General features: G+C 41.2%; 1 protein-coding gene across 1 annotated transcript; it reads right to left on the bottom strand.

Annotated features, from left to right (window-relative positions):
* Positions 1-18422: 18422 nt before the first annotated feature.
* Positions 18423-22207, bottom strand: RNASE12 (ribonuclease A family member 12 (inactive)). Its single transcript, XM_027083638.1, has 4 exons — positions 22169-22207; positions 21212-21372; positions 19026-19039; positions 18423-18898 (listed from the first exon to the last, which is right to left on the bottom strand). The coding sequence occupies exons 1-4, from the start codon at positions 22205-22207 to the stop codon at positions 18423-18425; spliced, it is 690 nt and encodes a 229-aa protein (XP_026939439.1).
* Between the last annotated feature and the right edge of the window lie 1359 nt (positions 22208-23566).

Here is a 23566-nt window from a genome sequence, read left to right as displayed (position 1 = left end):
AGCCGTTCCGCGGCATGTGGGATCTTCCCAGACCGGGGCACGAACCCTTGTCCCCTGCATCGGCAGGCGGACTCTCAACCACTGTGCCACCAGGGAAGACCCCTACTCTGCTTGATGGGAGAATCCCTTTCAGAAGAAATAGACAAAAGACGATCTAAGACAAGGGAGAAAAAAAGAAGTGAGGTGTGAGAGAGGAAAGAAGAGTGGGTGTCAGAGAAAATCAGTGTGTTAAGAATTTGTCCAGTATGTAACCCAAAGGCATTGAAGATTGGGAATGTGATGGGAAAGGTTCCAAGTTTGACTTCTTAACCAAAACACAGAGGATCCATTGTGTGGGGCAAACTATTAGGAGACTGGAATTAGCAAGGAATGGAAGCCCATGTGCTTTCATTCACAGATAAGAACCTCTTATAGGTTCCCACCAGCTTCTCTCCTTTAGGGTTCCCACACTCCAACAAGTTCTGCTATCGCCCTCATCTGGTCTCCACTTTGGACAAATCTCAGTGGTCAGGCTTTTATCTGACTGTGAAAACTATCTCAGGAAAGCAATTTACAAAGCACTCTACGGGCTCCTAGTGGCTCAAGCAGGAAAACACAGCTCGGTAGGTGTAATGGGTTGACAAGATGTGGGAACTTCACTCAAAAGGGATAGAAAATTAACTCATTATAGCTCAAATGATGCCTGATTCATAAAACTTTCACCAACTCTTGAATTCCAGTAAAATCTCCCTCTTCGCACTTCCAGTGTATATGCTTAGTCCATACAGCAGGTCCTCAGTCCTCCACCCAGTGTTCCTAAATCCCCAAAACTCCGAAAACTGAAAGATTTTCTTTCAAAGTGGCTCCCAAGCTCAGTGAGATGCAAAATCAGGCTGAATTGACTATGCAAGTCTATTTATTATCTTTATTTATGCTATATGACTATTATACATTTCACTGAAGAAATATCAATATGTCTGATTATGAATACTGCCTCAGATAAACTCTTCTAGGGATGCATAAATATCACATACACTTATACAATGTTGCTTTTTAAAATCCTAAAAATTCTGTTTCAAAATGCATTGGCCCTAAAGGTTTCAGGTAAGGGATTGAGACCTATATATACTATTTAATTAACCCTTAATTTATTTGAATATATAATATGACCTCAGTGAGACCATAGCATTTTTTTTTTTTTTTTTGGCTGTGTTGGGTCTCAGAAAGTCCCCTTCTGGTGTCTGGGACTGACTGAGGCCAGCAGTACCATCTGGGTTGGGTACCCTGAGCTTGAACTGGGACTTCTCTGGGCCTGAGTCCCATTTCTCCCCTCAGGTCACTGCTCCCCTACCCCATTCGTAGGGCCAACAAGCTGCCCCCCAAAAGTTCTGAGACTTGCACCTATGGCGTTGTCCTAGGACCCTGAAGCCAGGCCCTGTTTCCACGAGGGTGACCTGGCAAGCGGTGGTCCCCTCTGGCTGGTGTGGTATGTCTTTTGTGGGATCACACAGCAGTGGGTCACCAGAATGGTGCTGATAAACTGATTTTGTGTGACTCAAACATATCCTGGACACAGAATAAATTTAGGACTCTGGATCACCAATGGTCACTACTCACCCTTGGACTTGAGTGCATATGTAGGAGGCTTTCACCCACCCATGTTCCTATTGCTCTGCTACTTCTGGTCTATAGCACTTGAGGGTGGCAGGGACAACAGCACGTATCCCTCACCCTGGGAGCTTCCCACTGCTGGCACCCAGGGTGGACCCCACCCCTTTGCAGGCTCCACACCTTGTGGAGGTATAGTGGGCTGCTCCTGTCTCCTGTAAAGACTTTTGAGACCATTGCTCTGCAGTGTCAATGGGGCACTTCAGATCAATGCCCTCTCTTGCTTCTGATTGACAGGTGATGACACGCTCTCTTAATCTGTGCAAGATGAAGGCTAGTCATTCCTTGTGTGAATGGGATTGCTCTTTTGCTCTGCCCATGTACCCCCTGCCTATCCTCCTGGATGGTGGTAATGTGTGTAAGACAGGAGTGTAGTGTGGTCAGTTATGAAAGAGGTGGCATTCTAGGAAGGCGGTGATTATGGCTTAAAGAATTCAAGAGAATTGTACACCTGAAACTAGTATAATATTGTAAGTCAATTATGCTTCAATTAGGAAAAAGAATAGAAAAGAAAAAAAAGAAAACTTTAGAAATTCTCAAGTCAGTTCTCAAAAAAAAAAAGAGTTCAGGAGAAGATCTAGTTGGAAGATGTGTTGTTTTATGTTTATACTACAAAACTCTAAATGGCAAATTTCGCACGGTCACAAATTATCATTTTCATTTTCCTGTGTACTCTGTGTGCTATGGTCTCAATATGTATCCCCTCCAAAATCACATGTTGGAATCCTAACACCCAACGTGATGGTGTGAGATGGTGGGACCTCTGGGAGGGAATTAGGTCATGAAGCCCTTATGAATGGGGTTAATGCTTCTGCAGAAGAGATCCCCCAGAGCTCCCTTGCCACTTCTGCCCTGTGAGGACCCTACCTGACCATGCTGGCACGCTGATCTGGACTTCCAGCCTCCAGAACTGTGAGAAATACATTTTTATTGTTTGTAAGATACCCAGTCTGTGGTATTTTGTTCTAAAAATATGGGCTGGGCTAAGTAAGACACTGCTTGTGTTTGTGGTCATTATCAACAATGTACAGTAACAAAGTAACCTTTGAGAGAGTCACTGGAAGCTGGTATTCACAGGCAGCACAAGGGATGATTCAGGGCCATGAGTCATGATACAGCTGGCACGAAATAAATGGCACTAGGAAACTGCAGAAACAAGAACGTCTATATGGGTCCTATCAGACCGGTTTACCTTTTTCATGTGGTGGGAGATAATGAAATTATCCAGGAATAATACATCTGACAATAAAGAACATGAAGAAATGGATCCTAGATCTAACAGGAAGAGATGGTGCCCAGACAACACAGAAAGTCTACGTGTGCACTGATTGGATAATAACCAAATATGTGAGTATCTGTCCTCTGCCCATAATTCTAAATCTTCAGCAATAAGTCTCTATACTTCACTTGGGCCTATGACTTTTATAATATATTTTAAAATCAAATTGTTTATATAGATAAGGGCCGCATTCCCCATCCCTCCCTGGAGAAAAAAAAAAAAAAATTGGCCAGGGACACACACTCCTTAGAAGCAGCTCAGCTTGTGGTCAGATCCAGGGTAATGTCTGTATCATGCCCTTGCCACGCTCTTGATTCGAACTCTCCCCCTCAGATCCCTCTAGAGCTCACTCTTGTAGGCAAAGTGGACTGAGCTGGCCCTCTCCACCCCTTCTCTTTCCCAAGGTGGCAAAGTTATATCATCTGGCAGAGACTCATTCCTGGTGGGATGAAAAGGGACTCCAAGGGACAGAGTTGTTGCTATTTAGGCAGTACTTGGACTTAGCATGTAATCTGTTGATGATGTTCCTTCCTATGAACCTTGGATCCTACCCATAGGCCTGCCCTCTCTTTGCATTTATAGACTGGGCTTCAGTCAGTTTCTAGAAAGTGATTCTAAGGACAGAGATGCCACCTCCAGGAGCAGCTGGGTTGGCTCTTTAGTAGAATTAATGATTCAGAAGCCAGGTAATAGTTGGATTTAAAGGAAGAATTTGGGAAAAGAGGAAGATGGCTAAGCAGAAGGAATATTTAGGGAAATGTGAGTGCACACGTCAAGGCGTCGTGGCCCTTTACCATTTACATATGATTTCAGGAGGCACTGCGATATCCCACTGTTTGAAAATGTCAGCTCTCCAGTATTAGCACGAAGCTAATGTTTAGAATTATATCTGTATAAACATATTGCGTATCCCTATACACAGCATGTAAAATTTTTAACTTCAAAGAATGGGTGAGATTTTCAGCACCTTTATAAGGTGACAAGAAAAGCAAAAGGCAAAACAGTACTTGTTCTATGAATGCTTTTGCATGAGTTTGGCAGTGTGCTAGTTACCGGTTGTTAAAACCAGTAACAAAAAGACAAAAAAACTAAAATCAGGCATTGTATCTGCCATGGTAACACATCCACAGACGAGGCCTATAGGGGATAGGATAGGAAGAGAGAAGGTGGCATGATTAAGTCTAGCTCTAGGCATTGCCCTGGAAAGCTGGTCTGGCTAAGGACCAATGTAGAGCAAGCAACTGCATTAGGAGACTATTTCCAAGGGGAGGAAAAGGCTGTCCAAAGGGTCAACGGATAAAGATAGATATTTTTACCAGGAAGGTGCAGCCATCTCCCAGCTTCTGTGAGTGTTACCTGCCAAGAATTCACAGGTGCACTTCTCTGGAAGAGAAGGAAATGTATTGAAGAAAATATGGTAGAAGGGGGTTATAAATATGGAAAAAGCATTACATAATCTGACCCAGAATTAGTCAGTAGAAGCCCTTCTAATCTGACTTCTGTGTGCTTTTGACATGTTCCCATCATTCTTTAGGCAATTCCTTGCTTTGAGAAACAGCAAGATGGTCTAAGCTCATCTTGTATTTTCCTTGCCCTGGGACTAGTCATTTCTCTAAAGAGACATGGTTGTTTTAGTGGAAAACAGTATTTTAAAACCAAGATCGGATGCTAGGTGTGTGTGTTCATTTTTGTGGTGAGAGAGTTGGTCCCTCAGAGGGCAGAGCTTGGGAATATAGCAAAAAGATGCAATTACACACACACACACACACACACACACACACACACACACACACATTTACATGTATTTTATTTATGTATTTACATTGAAAACCATGATTCACATCAATATCTCCAATTCCAATCCAACCCCATAGGCTCATATTAGTTTTCTCCTTTTCCATATTTATATCTCCATTTCCATATTTATAAACCCCCTTCTACCATATTTTCTTTAATATATTTACTTATTTGATCAATCTCCATGTATGTAACTGAATCTTCTGTTTCTGCCACTGTCCCCCCTTCCATATAGATGCCCTTTGCCCTCTCTGACTCCGACACTCTGTGACAGGCTGGCCCCCTACGTGGATGCTTCCCATTTGGGTTTTCATACCCCACACCAGGTTCCCCTCTGAGTGAGATACCTCCTCTCCTTGCTCAGGCTGACGCTCCATGCTGGATTCCCCGCCCCATGCCTCACCTCTACTCCCCCTCACCCCCCATATGAATGCCCTTTTCTCTTTTCTTGGGCTTTGGCTTCCTATTCCCCATGCCAGGCTGACCCCCCTTTTCAATGCACACCAGGTTTTGCCCCATTTAATGGCTTCAGGACTAAATTGTTTGGGAAGGGAAGAAAGGGAAAAGAATGGAAGGGAGTAGGAAAGTAACAAAATGGAAGGCCAGGGGAAATAAGCCAATGAAAGGGAAGAGGTGTTATATCTTTGAAAATTAAAATTATATATTAGCAGTTTCTGTACTTTAAAGTTTTACTAGCTATATATTATTCTATTTTATTAATGCAATATGATTCATTGAACTATTCCTTTACTTTTGGAGGTTAAGTTGATGTCTAACAATAAATAGTTTGCACAGATTCTTTCCCTTAAAGCAAATTCTTCCAAGTGGAATTATTAGGTCAAAGAGTATAAACCTCAAAGCTTTAGGTACCTATTCACCTATTGCCTTTCAGTAAGGTTGTGCTTATACTCTCTCCACCAGTGTATAGAATGGACCCACGTCACTATATCCTTTGCATAATTTGGTATTATATTTTATTTTAATTTTTGACAGTTTGATAGGCAAAATAAGGGATCTCATTATTATTTAACTTTGCATACCTTTTATTGAATGGGCCATATCTTGTTTTTATATAAATTTATTTTATTTTATCTTTGCATTGGGTCTTCGTTGCTGCACACGGGCTTTTCTCTGGTTGCGTCTAGCGGGGGCTACTCTTCATTGTGGTGTGCAAGCCATTGCGGTGGCTTCTCTTGTTTGGAGCATGGGCTCTGTGTCTCGTGGGCTCTAGAGCGCAGGTTCAGTAGTTGTGGCCCGCGGGCTTATTGGCAGGCAGATTCTTAACCACTGCGCCACCACGGAAGCCCCAAGTGGGCCATATCTAAAGCAATTCTTAGTAACTCAGTGTCTCCTCTTCCCAGAGATTCTCTCCACTTCCTGATAGAAACCCTTATGAGCCCTCTTTTTCCCATATACTCTGTTACTCTGAAAACACAAGTTAAAAACTCTTTAAGTTTGAGTGGATTATTCATGATGGCTGCACAGTATCATCAGTCATGCATTCAGGGTGTTGAATCTGGGTTCATTTAGGAGGGTACACAGAGAAAATACGGTTCAGGAATTTCTCCTAGAGGAAAATTACCTCACAGTGCTCAGGTTGTGCAAGTACCACGGATATCCCATCATTCACCTACCTTCAGTCTTGCCACACACCCTTCTGTGGGTAATGCCATCATCAGTGTTTACCATTCTTGAGATTATCTATACCTGCCTGGGCAAATTATTCCCATACTCAGGCATCTTCTTGCTGGTTCCTATTCTGTAGTCTGTTTTGCCCAGCTTAGTCATCCCAACCACCTTTGAAGCAACTCTTTTAATGTTAAGCCTAAGATGGGAAAAGATTTAGTTAGGGTTCCAAGACTAGATTTACAAAAAAAAAAAAAAAAAAGTCTGTTGTAAGATGGGAACTTTCTCCCTTGGCAGGTCCTGTTGAATGAGAATAAAATCTGAACAGGCAGCATCACAACCAGAAATAATCTAATATCCTCATAATGACCTGTGTAATTCCCTGGTTCTACAGTTCTTTCATCTTCGCTGTTGTGGTCACTTAAATCCATCTTCTGGAATTCTAGGACTAATCATTTCCCTAAGCCGAGGTATTGTAGGAGGTGGACTCAGCAAAAGATGAATCTTACCTCAGCACGTACTTTGCATTGTAAAATATACACAAACATAAAAATTGCCATTTTTATCATCTTTAAGTATACAATTCAGTGGCATTAATTACATTGACAATGCTGCGCAATCATCACTACCATTTATTTCTGAAAGTTATTTTTATCATGCCAAATAGAAATTCTGTCCCTCAGTTCACATTTTGTAATATTTATCAAAACAATACATGCCCACAGTTAAAATCTACAGCCTCTCTCCCTATGACTTTCCAACTCTCCAGTCCAAGTCCAAGTGGGTCCAAGAGGCACCATTTCTAGCTCTTGCCTCACTATCTCTGTAAAAGTCTTCTTTCTCTACTTACTGATCCATCAAGTTTATTGACTTCATGTTATGGCAGATTAAGGTTTAGCTCAATTTCACCTCACTCCCCTCTCCTTTTCCTCCTAATATAGCAATATTTTAGTTTCTCTGTTGCTTACCTTTCTAACCTAATAATATACTAACCCTCTTACTATCTGTTTCAGCTATGTGCTGCATATTTTGAGTCCCTATTTTGCAAGATGAGGATATTAGCATCCTTATCGTTCCCTTCATTCTCGTTTTCTCTATCTTTAATGGATAAAGAAGATGTGGCACATATATACAATGGAATATTACTCAGCCATAAAAAGAAACAAAATTTAACTATTTGTAGTGAGGTGGATGGACCTAGAGTGTGTCATACAGAGTGAAGTAAGTCAGAAAGAGAAAAACAAATACCATATGCTAACACATATATGGAATTTAAGAAAAAAAATGTCATGAAGAACCTAGGGGTAAGACAGGAATAAAGACACAGACCTCCTAGAGAATGGACTTGAGGATATGGGGAGGGGGAAGGGTAAGCTGTGACAAAGTGAGAGAGTGGCATGGACATATATACACTACCAAACGTAAAATAGATAGCTAGTGGGAAGCAGCCACATAGCACAGGGAGATCAGCTCTGTGCTTTGTGTCCACCTAGAGGGGTGGGATAGGGAGGGTGGGAGGGAGGCTTAAGAGAGAGGGGATATGGTGATATACGTATGCATATAGCTGATTCACTTTGTTGTACAGCAGAAACTAACACAACATTGTAAAGCAACTATACTCCAATAAAGATGTTAAAAAAAACCTTCAGTCATCTGTCCTTTAGTTCTACATTGTCATGATTTTTAATATTAATATTTCATTCTATAATCAAAATTAAGACTTAGGTTCACTGACTCTAACACCGAAAATTGATACAAAGTATTTACATTATTTAGAATATGCAAATAATGTTTCTGAAGATCCAGAAACACCATAATTTCTTTTTTGGGGGGCCGTGAGACATGCAGGATCTTAGTTCTCCAGCAAGGGATCGCGCTCCCTGCCGTGAAAGCGCAGAGTCTTAACCACTGGACCACCAGAGAAGTCCCTAGAAACACCATAATTTAAGAAAACATTTTGTATCTCCTGGAGTTTATTGTTGTCTTTTTTATTTGTTAGATGCTTTTTTTGCAAGCTGTAAATGCTCACTTAAAAAACAGTTTTAGAAATAGATGGTAGTGATGATTGCACAACATTGTGAATGTAATTGATACCATCCTCTCAATCAAATGAGTTTTCTATCAAGTACTTCCTTTCCTTAGAGATTTCTCTCCTAGAGCCTCTGCCCCGGTAGGTCTGTCCTTCAGCTGTGATCCTGTAATCATTCTTTTCTGGATGCCATGTTGTCCTCTTTCTTGGTCTACTCTCTTCTTTTAGTTTTTGTTGGAGCCTATCGCCAAGTAAATTCATAAGAAAATGTGCTTAGGACGTGCATTTTTTGAGTTCTTACATACTGGAAAATGTATTTATTCTTTTGGATTTTCTTATCTCTTCTACTTTTTTCTCATATTTTGGAATTCATTTTTTGGAAATTTCTTTACGCGGACCTCTCACGTTGCGGAGCACAGGCTCCGGACGCGCAGGCTCAGTGGCCATGGCTCGCGGGCCCAGCCGCTCCGCGGCATGTGGGATCTTCCCGGACCGGGCACGAACCCGTATCGCCTGCATCGGTAGGCGGACTCTCAACCACTGCGCCATCAGGGAAGCCCTCTTGGAAATTTCTTTGACTTTATCTTTTGACCCTAATACTGATCCTTTTGTTCCTCCTGACATTAATATGCTTATTTTCCAAGTGTTTATTGTTTTTCCGTTGTTACTTTTTCAAAGCATTCTGGTCTTGTTTTATAAAAACGACAGCTCTCAGATAAATCAAAATACACTAATTCGAGGTCTTAGCCTCTAATTATTAAATATTAAGACTTTATCCTCTAGTTTCTGCTTTGTAATTTTTCTTTTACTTCATGTTTTGTAAGTGCAATCTTCAGAGATATGGAGGCCATTCAGTATGTGAAAAGAATGACAAATAGAACAAATAGACAATAGGCAAATAGAACTAATTGTGTAGACTTGGGCAAGTAAATTTCTTTTTAAAATAAAGATAATTCAATGTTGCTAAAAGGATATATGTATATATATTAACAGTGAAATGGTAGGGTTTAATTTTTCCTCCTATATGTATCCACTTCTCAAAAATAACACTCCCAGGGCTTCCCTGGTGGCGCAGTGGTTGAGAGTCCGCCTGCCGATGCAGGGGACATGGGTTCGTGCCCCTGTCCGGGAAGATCCCACATGCCGCGGAGCGGCTGGGCCCGTGAGCCATGGCTGCTGAGCCTGCGCGTCCGGAGCCTGTGCTCCGCAACAGAAGAGGCCACAACAGAGAGAGGCCCGCGTACCGCAAAAAAAATAAAATAAATAAAATAAAAAAAAAAAACACTCCCAGCATCTACAACATGTGTGAGGTATGCCACCAGATGGCGCCAATGCACTAGTCTCATGATCAGGATCTGTAAAGTGGGTCTTGGCTTTCACACGTGTCTCAATCTTTCTTAATAAATTTGAATACTCCGGCACTTATTTTATGGAATCAAATCTGGGAAGCTATAAACCAATAAATGAATCATTATTTTCTGTGGAAGAATATGATTAATTTTTGAATAGTACTCTTTTCTTAGTCTTTACCAAATAATATGCATTATACGAGTGATAAAAATAAAAATTCAGGGGGCCCGGGTTCAATCCCTGGTCGGGGAACTAGTTCCCACTTGCATGCCGCAACTAAGAGTTCCCATCCTGCAGCTAAGGATCCCACATGCTGCAACTGAACATGCCACAACTTAACATGTCACAACGAAGATCCCACATGCCACAACCAAGACCTGGCGCAGGCAAAATAAATAAATAAATAAAAATATTTTAAAAAGTCAAAATGATGTATCTCTGTAAAGCAGTTAAATTTCAACATTAGATGTTACAATATACCTCTCTTAATATTTGGGATGGAAAGAAATTAACATATAGGTATAAATTGGTGACTCACTAATTTTTTTCCTGTTTCTATTATAAATTATTATTCCAAAGCTAATCTCATGAACAGACTTGTTAGAGTGTTTATAGCGGCTCTATTAATAATCCCACCAGGGACTTCCCTGGCTGCCCAGTGGTTAAGACTCCACGCTTCTACAGCAGGGGCACAGGTTTGATCCCTGGTTGTGGAACTAATATCCCACAAGCCGCGTGGCATGGCAAAAAAAAAAAAAAAAAAAAAAAAAAAGAATCCCACCAAATTAGAAGAAACTAAGATTTCCTTCAACAGGTAAATGAATGCACAAACTTTGGTATATCATACTATGGAATACCATTTTGCAATTAAAAGTAACAAGCTATTAATCCATTGATGAATCTTAAATGTTATTGCTATGTGAAAGAAACCAGTCTGAGAAGACTCTATACTGTATGATTCCATTAATATTACATCCTGGTAAAGGCAAAACTACAGAAACAGAAAAGAGATCAGTGGTTATCGGGAGTTGTGGAGGGGGGTGGTTTGCCTAGATGAAGGGCAAGAAATTTTTTAGGGCTATGAAACTATTCTGTATGGTACTGTAGTGGTGCATACATGACACTGTCCATTTGCCAAAAACCAGCACAAAAAAGTGAATCTTAACGCATGTAAATTAAAAAAAAATTAACCAGTAGGGTGAGGGGATCCCAGGATGGAGGGCAGACTGTGACAAAGCAATTTGACTGTATGACAAAACCTTGCTGAAGGGGATACTGAAGAGACTTAAGTAATTGCTTTAGACTAAATGTTTATGTGCCTCCCCACACCCTCAATTCATATATTGAAATCTTAATCCCTAATATGGTGGTATTAGGAGATGGGGCCTTCGGGAATTGATTAGGCCATGAAGATGGAGCCCTCATGAATGGGATTAGTGCCCAAGACCTCAGAGAACTCCCTCAACCCTTCTGCCATGTGAGATTTTAGCAAGAAGATAGTCATCTATGAACCAAAATGTGACTCCTCACCAGATGTCAAATATACTTGGGCCTTGATCTTGAACTTCCCAGCCTCCAGAACTGTGAGAAATAAATTTCTGTTGTTTATAAACCATCCAGTGTATGGTATGTTTGTTAGAGCAGACCAAACAGACTAAGACAGTAACTTTAGAAATTACTGGAAACTGGAAGACTAAAGACAAAAGGAACTGTACATAAGGACTGTATTCTAGTTGATAAGTTGTTTCCCACGGGGGTATGAGTTAAATTGAAACTGCTGTATATCTATACTGGGACTGAACAAATAAGTAAATGAATTGTGGTTGGTGGGATCCCAGGCTTCTCACTATTGGAGTGAGAGGTTGCCGATAAGAAGAGGAAAAAACTAGAATAAACCATGTGGTTTAGAGTTGTATGTGTCAGTATAGATTTGGCTTAAAATAAATGCTGATTGATATATAGAAATAATTACAGATACGAGCGTATACATGAGTTGGCATATATAACTTTCTTAGCTCTGTTCTCTGAGAAGGCCTTGAAACAATGACGTTCCAGCAGCAATAAGTGCAATCAGTACCCGAATCTTAGTTTCTAAATACCATTCTCCAATAAAAAGAACCAGGATCCTTGAAGAATGGCTAATTTTAGGATTGAGGCAGGGAATATAAGATGTACCTGGAGTATCTTGTAATGTCAAAAAATAAGAGAGTATGCAAAAACAAAATGGAGTGCTCAAAAAACCCCCAAAATACAAAATGTCAAAGGGACACAGGAGGTGACTGAAAGAACTCCTGATGACCAGAGCTAGAACAATTTGAACAAAAAAATAGTTTAATATTGAATCTTATCCAACGTATAAAATAAATATCCATGAGTCCACAATGATATAAATGCATCTGAATAAATAAATAAATGGGGGAGAAAAGACAAATCTTCCATACAGAGTATTCCCGATAGTTTGTTTAGATACTACCCGCTCCAGGAGAAGGAGCATAGCTCCCCTGCCCACAGTGAGATGACTTGCTTCCAAAAAGAACAGTACAGAAGAGTGGAGCAATTGAAAAGTAACTTTATGGTGTAAAGAACAGGCAAATATTGCTTAAGCAAGATGATCAACCAGGAAGTGATTCAATTACTTCCTTTAAAATGTTCTCATATTAATCTCTTCCTTTCTTTTCCTTATGTTATTCTCTTTCCTGTCTTCATGGCCTTATACCTAGGTTATACATATTATAGTCACTCAGACCACATATTTGTCTCCAGTCTCTCTCCCCTTCAATCTGTCATGTCCATTATTGTCAAATTAACCTTCAAATATTACCTTTTTTAACGTAATTTTATTTTTTTAATTTTAAATTAATTTTTATTGGAGTATAGTTGCTTTACAATATTGTGTTAGTTTCTTTTTTAAAAAATTTATTTAATTAATTTATTTTTGGCTGTGTTGGGTCTTCATTGCTGTGCACGGGCTTTCTCTAGTTTTGGCGAGCGGGGGCTACTCTTCACTGTGATGCATGGGCTTCTCATTGCAGTGGCCTCTCTTGTTGTGGAGCATGAGCTCTAGGCACGCAGGCTTCAGTAGTTGTGGCACGCAGGCTCAGTAGTTGTGGCACAACATGCTTCATTGCTCTGCGGCATGTGGGATCTTCCCAGACCAGGGCTCAAACTCCTGTCCCCTGCATTGGCAGGCAGATTCTTAACCACTGCGCCACCAGGGAAGCCCCTGTGTTAGTTTCTGCTGTACAGCAAAGTGAATCAGTTATACATATACATATATCCCCTCTTTTTTAGATTTCCTCAGCATTTAGGTTACCACAGAGCTCTGAGTAGAGTTCCCTGTGCTATACAGTAGGTTCTTCTTAGTTATCTATTATATACATAGTAGTGTATATATGTCAATCCCAATCTCCCAATTCATCCCACTCCCCCTTCCCCCCTTGGTACCCATAAGTTTGTTCTCTAAATCTGTGACTCTATTTCTGCTTTGCAAATAAGTTCATCTGTACCATTTTTCTAGATTCCACATATAAGCAATATTACACAATATTTGTTTTTCTCTTTCTTACTTCACTCTATATGACAATCTCTAGGTCCATCCACGTCTCTGCAAATGGCACTATTTCATTCCTTTTTATGGCTGAGTAATATTCCATTGTATATACATACCACATCTTCTTTAATGTAATTTTAAATGTAATTTTCTCTACCGCAAATCTTCATATTATCTCTCATTATCCTCGTATTGGTTTCCTATTGCTGTTGTAACAAATTACCGCAAACTTGGCTACTTGAAACAATACACATTTATTCGCTTACAGCTGTGAAGGGCAGAAGTCCAAAATCAGTTTTACTGGGCCTAAATTGAGGAGTTAGAAGGATTACACTCCCACAGTGGCTCTAGGAAGAATCAGTCTTCTTCTCTTTTCCAGATTCTAGAGCTGCATTCCTAGCATTCCTTGATAACCCCTTCTTCCATCTTCAAAGGCAACATTGTAATATCTCACCTCAGTCCATCACATTGCTTTCTGCTCTAGAGTCAAATCTCCCTATGCCTCCTCTTATAGGGACACTTATGTTTGCGTTTAGGACCAACCCAGAAAATCCATATTTCGAGATCCTGAACTTAATCACATCTGCAATGTCTCTTTTGCCACATAAAATAAAATTCACCAGTTTTAGAGATTAGGACCTGGATATCTTTGGGAGCCAGTATTCAGCCTACTACAATCCTGTGGGGAAAAAAAAACCATACAAATTATTTATTCTAATACTCAAAGGATCTAGTACTCATCTGTCTACAATTACGTTTCCACCCACTCTTTTCATATGTTTCTTCCAACTCCTAGTACTTTTTTTTTTCTTCTATTCAGATTTTAGCTATTTTAATGGATTATCCATCAAGTTCAAGATTTTAGCTCTTCTTTTACACATGCCTGATCTGATCACTTCAGACAACAGAGATAAGTTCATCTCTTAAGATATGATATTATTATCCTGTATCTAGTACCTTGTATACAGGTGCATGTTTCTTTCATTTATGCCTTTTTCCCACAGTAGCTGGTACAATGCCTTACATACAGAAGTTTCTCATTTGCTTACCTGTAAATATCTTCTACTCATTAACCACTCTATTATTATTCTGCCCCCATAGTAGGTCATCTCCTGTAATATCATTACATTTCTCCCCACTAGGTCCAAATGCCTATCCAACCACTCTAGGCCTACATGAACATGCCTTCACTTTTATAATTTACGGACAGGTGACTGTCTGACATGAGGAATAAAACTACAAAATAAAAAAATATGATGAACAGATTTTTGAACTGTGATGAGAACAAATTTGCATCAGTATAATTTGCCATGCATTTAGTGATGTTCATAGCCATGATCATAGTGCCTGGTAAATAGGCCCAAAAGGAAGCAGCCCGTAAAAATGTTTACAGTGAGTATGATTTTTGTAAAGATAGCTGAGCAATTCCAGAATTTTCTAAAGGAAGGCAAGAGGGAATTTCTAAAGCTGACTAGGGAGCAGCTCAGAGGCACTCCTTTAAAAGGGCTGGATGTGTACCCAGGGTGAGTTCAGCAATTCGTGCTGCTCTTGTCTTTTTCCACCTGGGCAACTCAGGGCTATGTGTTCCATGAGCCTTGGATGAACAGGTTGCTCCACTGGGGCTGAAACCAGGCCAGATTGAATATTGGCCTTTGAGTGAAAGTCTTATGGGTGGCCTGGCTCTAGAAATCTGTCCAACTTGTCACCATATCTGAACAGTGATTTTGAATACAAGACACACAGGGAAGAACACATAAAGTTAAGTGGTACAAAGCCTGGAAGGAAAATAGGAAGCAGAAACATGTAGGGTACAAAAGGGAGATGTAAGTTGATGGCACAATCTGGTCAAGAGAAGAGAGCATGAAAGTTGGATGAGGAAGGGATAGAAGGTGAAAGGTGTCACCAACGGAGAAGTAAGAGTCATCACTCTTCATGGAGGCACATTTCAAGAGCCCGTGCTCCCAACTTTGCTTCCCCAATTCCTCCTCTAACAGGCCCTGCCTTCCGTGCCCAGGAGAGCTCTCAGAAGGGGTATTGAAAGTGACAGGACAGAGATCTCATGGAGGACATGGGATTCTTGGAACAGCCTGAGCTGGAGAGACAAGGAGCGCACACGCCAGCAGCATAGCCTGCAGCTGTCACATGCCCAGGGCTCTGCCAGCTCACCTGGCCCTGCTCTATGACATTACACGAGACAAGCCCCAGGGCCTCCTCAAGCCCTCCTACAAGGACCTGAACTCAAAGTCATCAGAGCTGAGTGAGCTGAGCCTCTTACCTAAAGGATGTATAAGAGGAGGGAGGAGTGTCAGCAGTGGAGTAAAGAAACCAAACATGCAGAGGGTCTGAAAGCTAGAATGGGGCTGAGTTCAAATAGTTCTCCAGAAAGACAGCAAACACCCCAATTTGTCTTCCCAGGAAGAGTGCATGAGAATGTCCCCTTTCCTGCCCCTATGCCAGCACTATGTTATTTTAAAAAATCTTATTTCTGCAGATTGGGCAGGTTAAAAAAAAATTATATCACATTGTTTTGTTTTGTTTTGCGGTACGCAGGCCTCTCACTGCTGTGGCCTTTCCCGTTGCGGAGCACAGGCTCCGGACGCGCAGGCCTGTCAGTGGCCATGGCTCACGGGCCCAGCCGCTCTGCGGCATGTGGGATCTTCCCGGACTGGGGCACGAACCCGTGTCCCCTGCATCGGCAGGCGGACTCTCAACCACTGTGCCACCAGGGAAGCCCTAAAATGTCACAATTTATTTGAATTGCGATTTGATCCTTATTAAATGAAAATACTCTGAGGATAGATTCCATCTGATAATCCTCAGTTACTTACACTTTAATAGGAATGCATTTATCTGCAAGATTTTTTTTTTTTTAATTAGAAAAGGAGGTTAGGGGAAGAAGGGAAGAAAAAGCACTGAGAAGGAAAGAAAGGACAATTAAGCCTAGGGAGAGGGATAGGAAACGGAATCAGAATTCAGAACATAGAAACACGGGCCTAAAGAACACATTTCAGCTACTTTTGCCCAGGAAATGATGCTGCTACCAGGACCCAATGCGTCATATGATAGGGACCAGCTGTTTTCTGCTCAGCATCTATTTAGATGCTGGGGGCTCTGCTTCCTTGACGACATTCACACTTTCACGAAGACAACAATGACAATGGGATTTCCACAGAAAAATGAATAATAGAACTCAGCTGCAGAAGGGCCACCCAGAGAGGTAAGCCTTTACTTACAATGTTGCAAAGTGTCCTTTACACATGATGGCCATCCTTTTCCCTCCATAAATCTAATCAATCTGTTAGAACTTGATGTTTACCAATGACAGAGTTAACAACTAGCATAGGTTGATCTGACCTTAAATTAAGTACAAATAAATAATGCAAAAGTTGACGTCTCTCAACTGAAAATATAAGAACAGAAAGGGTCCTCTAAATCTTGTGCATTGCCCGTGTCTGCTCCAGCTCTCTCTATGAGTTTCTGGCTATCACTTACAGGATTAAAATGTCATAGCTCAGAATTAGTGATCTCATAATCTGGCCCTTACTTGCCAATTACTCCCTTTTTTTTTTTCACTACCCCCCAGTACTAATCTCCCCACCCCCGGCAACTCCAACGAGACCAATTTCTAGACTCCCTAAGAAATAGAATTGTGGAGTAATAGACGAGGAAAGAATCTCAAAGATTATCTAGTTCAAGCTCCTCACTTTACAGATGAGGAAACTGATAGGAACAGAACTTAATCAAATCCCCAGACTTAGGAACCTCTCTTTCACTTCCTTCTCTTCCTTTGCCCTCTCACTCTAAAGATCCTCTGCCCGTAGCTGAATGAGGAGGAACTAAAAAAAACAGTCCAGCTGTAAGAACTAATAGGGGAAAGGAATGATTAGTGTGAGTCAAAGTCCTCTCTGTTCCTTCTGAGGAAATAGATTGAACCCTGAGGGTCTTGATCCCTCCCTCGGAAATCCTTATCCATTTCTTTCTAGCCTTTAAGGGAAATGGTTTCTGACCAGTCAGGCATCTTCTGATCTGCTTTTCCCTTTCAGCAGGGCACAGAGGCATCTTCTGAATAGGAGCAGGTACAGCTTAAGTTATACACATCGTCCTTAAAGAGGACCTTAAGAGATGACCCCAACCGCCTCTACACGTAGGATAAAGTCTGGGATTAGTGTGAGATGAATGAGGTACTCGCTGCATGTACAAAATGTTAAAGGCCCAATAATCAAGATAAATAATATTTTATTGCAATATTTAAAAATAAATTGAATGTATATGACGCAAATGAACCTATCTACGAAACAGAAACAGACTCACAGACATAGAGAACAGACTTGTGGTTGCCAAGGGGGAAGGGGATGAGGGAGGGATGACTGGGAGTTTGGGGTTAGCAACTGCAAACTATTATATATAGAATGGATAAACAACAAGGCCCTATTGTATAGCACAGGGAACTATATTCAATAGCCTGTGATAAGCCACAATAGAAGAGAATATAAAAAAAAATATGTATATGTATAATTGAATCACTTTGCTGTACAGCAGAAATTAACACAACATTGTAAATCAACTATACTTCCAAATAAATAAATAAATTTAATGCAAAATAATCCCTGATGAACAATTATCAAAATTTTAACCGCAAAAAATAAATTTTTTTTTAAAATAACAGGATCTGACCCTGCATTGGTACAACTCGTGTACCCACCTCATCCTAAATCTAACCCTGTCAGAATGGGTCTTGATTTAAAATTCAGATATTTTGTTCATCAGGGATTTTTGCATTAATTTTGATTTTTAAAAAAGTTATTTCTCTATATTGCTCAGGGGGTTTTGGTGCTCCTTCAATTTTGCGTGTGAAGTGAGTCCCTCACCTTACCTAATCCCAGTCCTGTGTAGGATTCACTCTTGGCTCTCATCAAATGAAAAAGGACAAGGAATTAAAACACATGCAGAGTTTATGGTTTAATTCGGTAGATTTTCTTTTATTAAAGCAGAATAAAAAGATCCCAGCTCAACAATACTGAAAGGATAAATGCATTTCACCCAAGGCATGACCCCATGTCCACAACTCAGGTGCGCCTCAGGGAGAACCAGCATCAGTGCCTCTGCGAGAGGAGATGAGAGGGCGGCCAGCTCAGATGCTCAGGTTATTCATCATATCTCTGGATATTAACTGCCCCCATGTCATCACAAGTGACGACAATAAACCCCTCTGTGGGGGAAATGTGGTAGCTGCAGGCAGGATATCTGGTGCCTTCAATGAGCTTGCAGACTGTCATTTTGAACTTGGTCTCACTCTGGAAGCAGAGAAGGGTGGAATGGTTTTGGCAAGCCACCTTCCTGAGAGAATTGCAAACACTGTTGATATTTCGAGGCCTCTCATGGACGAAGACGTGCTCCTTTTTGCAGGTGTTGTTGGCTTCCTTGATGAGTCTTTGTATGATCATGTGGTTGCAGTACCTTACAGGAACGTCACTCTGAGGGTAGTCCACGTGCAACTGCTCTAAGGTTGCTGCCATTACTTCCTCATCCAGCTCATTTTCCCAGAATAGAAGCAGCAGGAAAAGTATCACCATTAGTATTATCAGGGGTATGAGGTCCTTCACATCTTTTGCTCTAACTCCTATAGAGTAAGAGGAGACAGAAAATATCAGGGGGTAATCAGATTCCTCCAGCACCATCCCCTGACTTTGCTCCCCTAGCCTTTGATATTTTATTTCCTTCTCTCTGTTGGTGAAAATCATGCTAACCCTGCAAGGTCCAGCTGGAGGTCCAGCTCCCCAAGAAAGCCGTTTCTGACCATTTCAGCTCTCAGAGTTTGGCACTGAACTGTTCTCTAATTTTTCCTGTTGTATTGTGTTTGTTGACCTCCACAGCTCCTTGACAGTCAGTATCTCATCTCCTATTTCTCCTGAATCCCTCAGAATGTTTAACATGGAGCAGAACATACAGAAGGTATTAAAAGTACCCTTGTCTGATTGTTTTATTCGTATTGCTGAATGACTTTCTTTCCCATGATTGTTTTAACCTTGATCCCACCAAATTCAATATGCTTTTAGCGCTTTCTATTAATCTGTTCTTCCCAGTTCCTTCCTAATCTCTCCCTCTGTCAGTCCTACTTGGTTCTGTGCTACATCCTCTCACCTTTCCTTTTTGCTGTAACTCTCACAGGTAACATATCCTTGTGATCATGGATCCAAGAAAGTCCTTTGTGTCTCACTGTTCCCAGACAATAACTGGTAGGGTGCCAGCTGTGTGTGGGGAGGCCAAGGGGAAAAAGCAGAAAGGGAGGAGCCTGTAGGAGGGGAGTGTGCTTGGCTGCCAGCGGGAAGAGAAGTTACTTTCAGAGGGACAGTTGGGTAAGGCAGGTCCTGAATGTGTCCTCACTAAACAAGCGTTGATATTTCAAAACATTTATTATAGTCCTGAAGTGTGCCAGATGCAGTACGGTTTATTTTCCAAATTTTCATCGGTCCTTACTACAAACCTGTGAAGTAGCTGTTATCTCCATTTCATTAATGAAGAAATGAGTTGCAGAAAGTTTCAGGTAGAGATGTGAGATGGCAAGAGTAATAAAAATCTCACTTTCTCAATGCTTAACCCTTGAACTCCAGTTTCAGCAAGTTTCATTCCCACGTGGTGTCCAGGACAGGGCAGAAACAATTCCCTGACGTTAACATTAGTCTTGATAAAGCCCCGGACTCCTGGCAAGTATGGCAATGGTTTCCAATCTCTGCTGAACATTGGAATCTCCAAGGCATTTTTTAATGCCACCTTGAGGCATTCTGCTTTAATTAGTGTTGGGTAAGACCTGGGAGTTGAGATTATTAAAAGCTTTCCCAGTGACTCTAATATGCAGCAAAATTTGAGAACCACTGAATTATAGTATACTTGGGAGACCTACATGGAAAATTAGTAGATGAGGGCTTGGTAAAAGATAGTGAGTGGCTCAAGGTATTGAAACAATAGAATTCTTTTTGTTGCCAACATCTCCCAGTCTTTGATATAGGCGTGGAAAAAATGGACTTAATTGTACTATTTCTTGCTCTGAAATGATTTCTTTTTTGGAAAGACAGCTACATAGCCTCCTTTGTATGTATCTGTGTCTTTCTAATTGTCAACTAGAAAGCTATTTGGGGGTTAAAACTTGTCTGGGAAAGACAGAGAATCCTAGAAAAGACTTCAAAGAATGTGTCTCTTTGTATGCAACAAAAACAAAAGCATAATTCAAGACCATGAAAATGAACAAGCAGGAGGTGATTATTTACTTTCCAGAAACTTTCATTCTGGTTGTCCTTTCACAATTCAAACTGCTCTGTTATGGATACGTGTTGCAAAAATGCCACAAGGGTATAAGTGCATAGTTACTAACTGTTGACAAATTTTTCAATTAACAGATTTTGATTTTCACACCGTCTTGCAAAAACATTGCCATTGTATAAAAAGAACTCTTTCTACCTATTGTGACATGTTCAATATTTCCTTCCAGGACTTCCAAGCAACCAAATTACAGATGTTATACTAAGTTTACAGGCAAGGAATCAACACTTGTTACAAAATTTATCCTCAACTGAGGCAACTCGACCTACCTCTACATTTCAGAGTTTTACCCTCCTGAAATAGAGTTGTTTAATAGTGCTGGCAGCCTCGGAGAAAACATTTGTAATGCCTAAAACCAACTAAGGATTAACATCTAGAGATAAGGATTTCCTCCATATCAACAATAAAAAGACACAAAAACTCCAGAGGAGAAAAGACTGTCAAAAGTTATAAAAAGTCAATTTCAGAAGAGGAAGCGAAAATGGATGACGAACAATGCTTAACTTCGTTAGTAATCAGATAAATGGAAATTAACATAACCAAAAGATATCGATTTATAACCATTGGATTATCAACAATTAGAAAATCTAATATCAAGTGCTGGAAAACATGTTACAGGGCAGGAGAATTGGTGTAGTGATATTGGAAACTAATCTGGAAGTATTTGGCAAAATTATAAATGGGTATAATCTGAGACTTTGTAAGCCTGTCCCGGGCATAGACTTCAACATAGTTCTTCCAGATGGAGTACGTGCAGGGATGTTCATCATGGCATAACTGGTGGCAGAAAAGAGCTAAAGGTAACTGAAATGTCCCTCGTGAAGGGGATGGACAGGTAAACATGTGTTACATACATAAAATAAAATAGTATAAAACAGCTTCAAATAATGCACTAGCTTTACAAATAGCAACAGGCTATTTGGTGTGGTGTGAAAAAAAGAAACAATGAAAATCATTTCCAGTTGATTTAAATTGAAAACACGCATGCTCCAAAATAATACAAAAAATTTTCCAAGGACATACAATATTTAAGTAGGATGGAAGAACGTGGATTAAATACTCTAAGACAGATGCCCATGAGGATGAGAGAAATAGAAGCAGGGATAAGGAATAAAAAGGGAAAATAATAAAATTGAATAAAACAAAAGAGAGGTCTAGCATGGGCCATAAACAGAATATGATCAACTCAATTTTGCACACCTGAAGAGGGAAGGGAGGAAAGAAGAAAAGAGGGAAAGAAGGAAGGAAGGGGATGGAGGGGAAAGAGGAGGAAGAGGTGGAGAAGGGGAGGAAGAAACTGGGCCTATTATCAGATGACTGCATTTGACCTAAAGTTCCCACCACCCTCCCTTTGCTAAGCCTCAAGTCACCCTCAGGAGACTGCAGGAGGCAGGTAGTGGCTGGAGACAAATATTTGTGCCAGGATGTAAAACAACATTAGTAATTCCCCTCACCACTCATTTTGTCAAATTAATAAGCTCTCCTCCAGGACTGCTAGAAACCGACCCAGCTCCAGTATTGCCTGAGACTAGGCAACGGCCTCAAAGGGACTGCAAAGGAAGCGAACACTCACTCTGGATGCCTTCAGCTGCCACGTATGATGTTCGACCATGTTGAGGCCACCAGTGGAGAGAACACATGGAGGGAGAGAAATTCTCAAACAGCTCCGGCTGCTTCAGTGCCTTCAGAAAACTGTGGAGGTTATTCTGTCCTGCAGAGGTGGTTGGCTACCCTTGCAAGACTTCTACGGTTGCCCCATGCCATGCTCACCTTAAAGTCACGCAGCAGATTGTAGTTTCCCCAAAATGGCCACAAAACATTTTCTATCCCACAGTCTCTTCCAGAGCCTTACCACTCCCTTAGCAAGAGGTAGAGTCTCTGTCCTTTCCTGAGAACCTGGGTGGGCCTCTGTTTGCTCCCACTTACACGGCATGGCATGACCTCTGAGCCGTGGTCACACAGCTTCCACTGGGCTGTGGTTCTCCTAGGACGTTGCCTCTGGGGGTCGCGTAGAAAGAAGTCTGACTGTGTCGAGGCCACACAGGGAGAAGCCACAGAGAGAGAGAGATGCCCAGAATGCTCCACGTGTTTCAGCTCCCTGTGAATAAAACCACACGCGAGGCCTCGAGCGAGAACTGCCCAGTTGAGCTCAACCTCCAGATTCAGGAGCAAATGAGTGTTGTTACCGTTTTCGGCCACCATTTGGAGGTCATCTGTAAAGCAGCCATAGACAACCAGACTAGAGGGCTCACCACTCTGACACATGTCCCCGAGCAAATCCAATTCCACTGCGTTTTAGCAAGTAATAGATACCACGGACGTTTTCTTGGTTATAGAGTACAGGTTGTCTCGCAAACAAGACAAAACTAGTTTTTAAAATCTCCATCTGCGGTAATAACCCCCAAGTTCCTTTTTAACTCCCCCATCTTTCTCCATCTCTGCCCTGAGAGCCTCCCTTCTCCGTGGTGCCAGCTCCTCTGTGTCTCCTGGATTCCACCTGCCCCTCTGTGCCCCCTACCTTCCCATCAATCACCCTGTGACCAAAGAAAGACCCTTCCTGAGCATCGAGTCACTTAAAAACTGAGTGGAGTATTGTAAGTAACAAATATTTTGCTACCCAGCTGGTATAGATCTTATTCTACAAACTCGGGCAAGAACATTGGCTTCACCTTATTGCTTCTATATCAAATTAAAACGAATTCTAGGTCTTTTGCCCTACTAATCTGGGGAGGAGTTCAACTTGGTCATTATTACAGTTTCCCTTTCCTCCCCAGGGACCCAGGGGGATCTGGAAGGATACTGTCCTTGCTCCTTCCCACTATGGAACCTGTATTAGGCAACAGCACTAACTGGGGGACAAACATTCTAATTAGCTTCCCTTATAAAAACTCCTCGAGTACAGGGTTCAGATTCAGGATCTTGATTCATGGTTGTACTAAGACTTGATTTCCTCAGTACTGACTCTATGGGA

This window comes from Aethalodelphis obliquidens, unplaced genomic scaffold (genome assembly GCF_003676395.1).
Source record: "Aethalodelphis obliquidens isolate GAN/ISIS:26980383/991018 unplaced genomic scaffold, ASM367639v1 scaffold51, whole genome shotgun sequence".
In the NCBI taxonomy this organism is placed as follows: domain Eukaryota; kingdom Metazoa; phylum Chordata; class Mammalia; order Artiodactyla; family Delphinidae; genus Aethalodelphis; species Aethalodelphis obliquidens.
The sequence above is the reverse complement of the archived record's forward strand: the minus strand, read 5'-3'. Positions and strand labels throughout refer to the sequence as shown.

Bases quoted from the DNA above. Each gene is read 5' to 3' on its own strand.
- RNASE12 (XM_027083638.1), bottom strand. From the start codon at position 22,207: ATGGTCGAACATCATACGTGGCAGCTGAAGGCATCCAGA. The intron at 21,373-22,168 runs GTGAGTGTTCGC...TTCTGCCACCAG, and splicing joins GGCAGCTGAAGGCATCCAGA to TTATGCCATGATGAACATCC.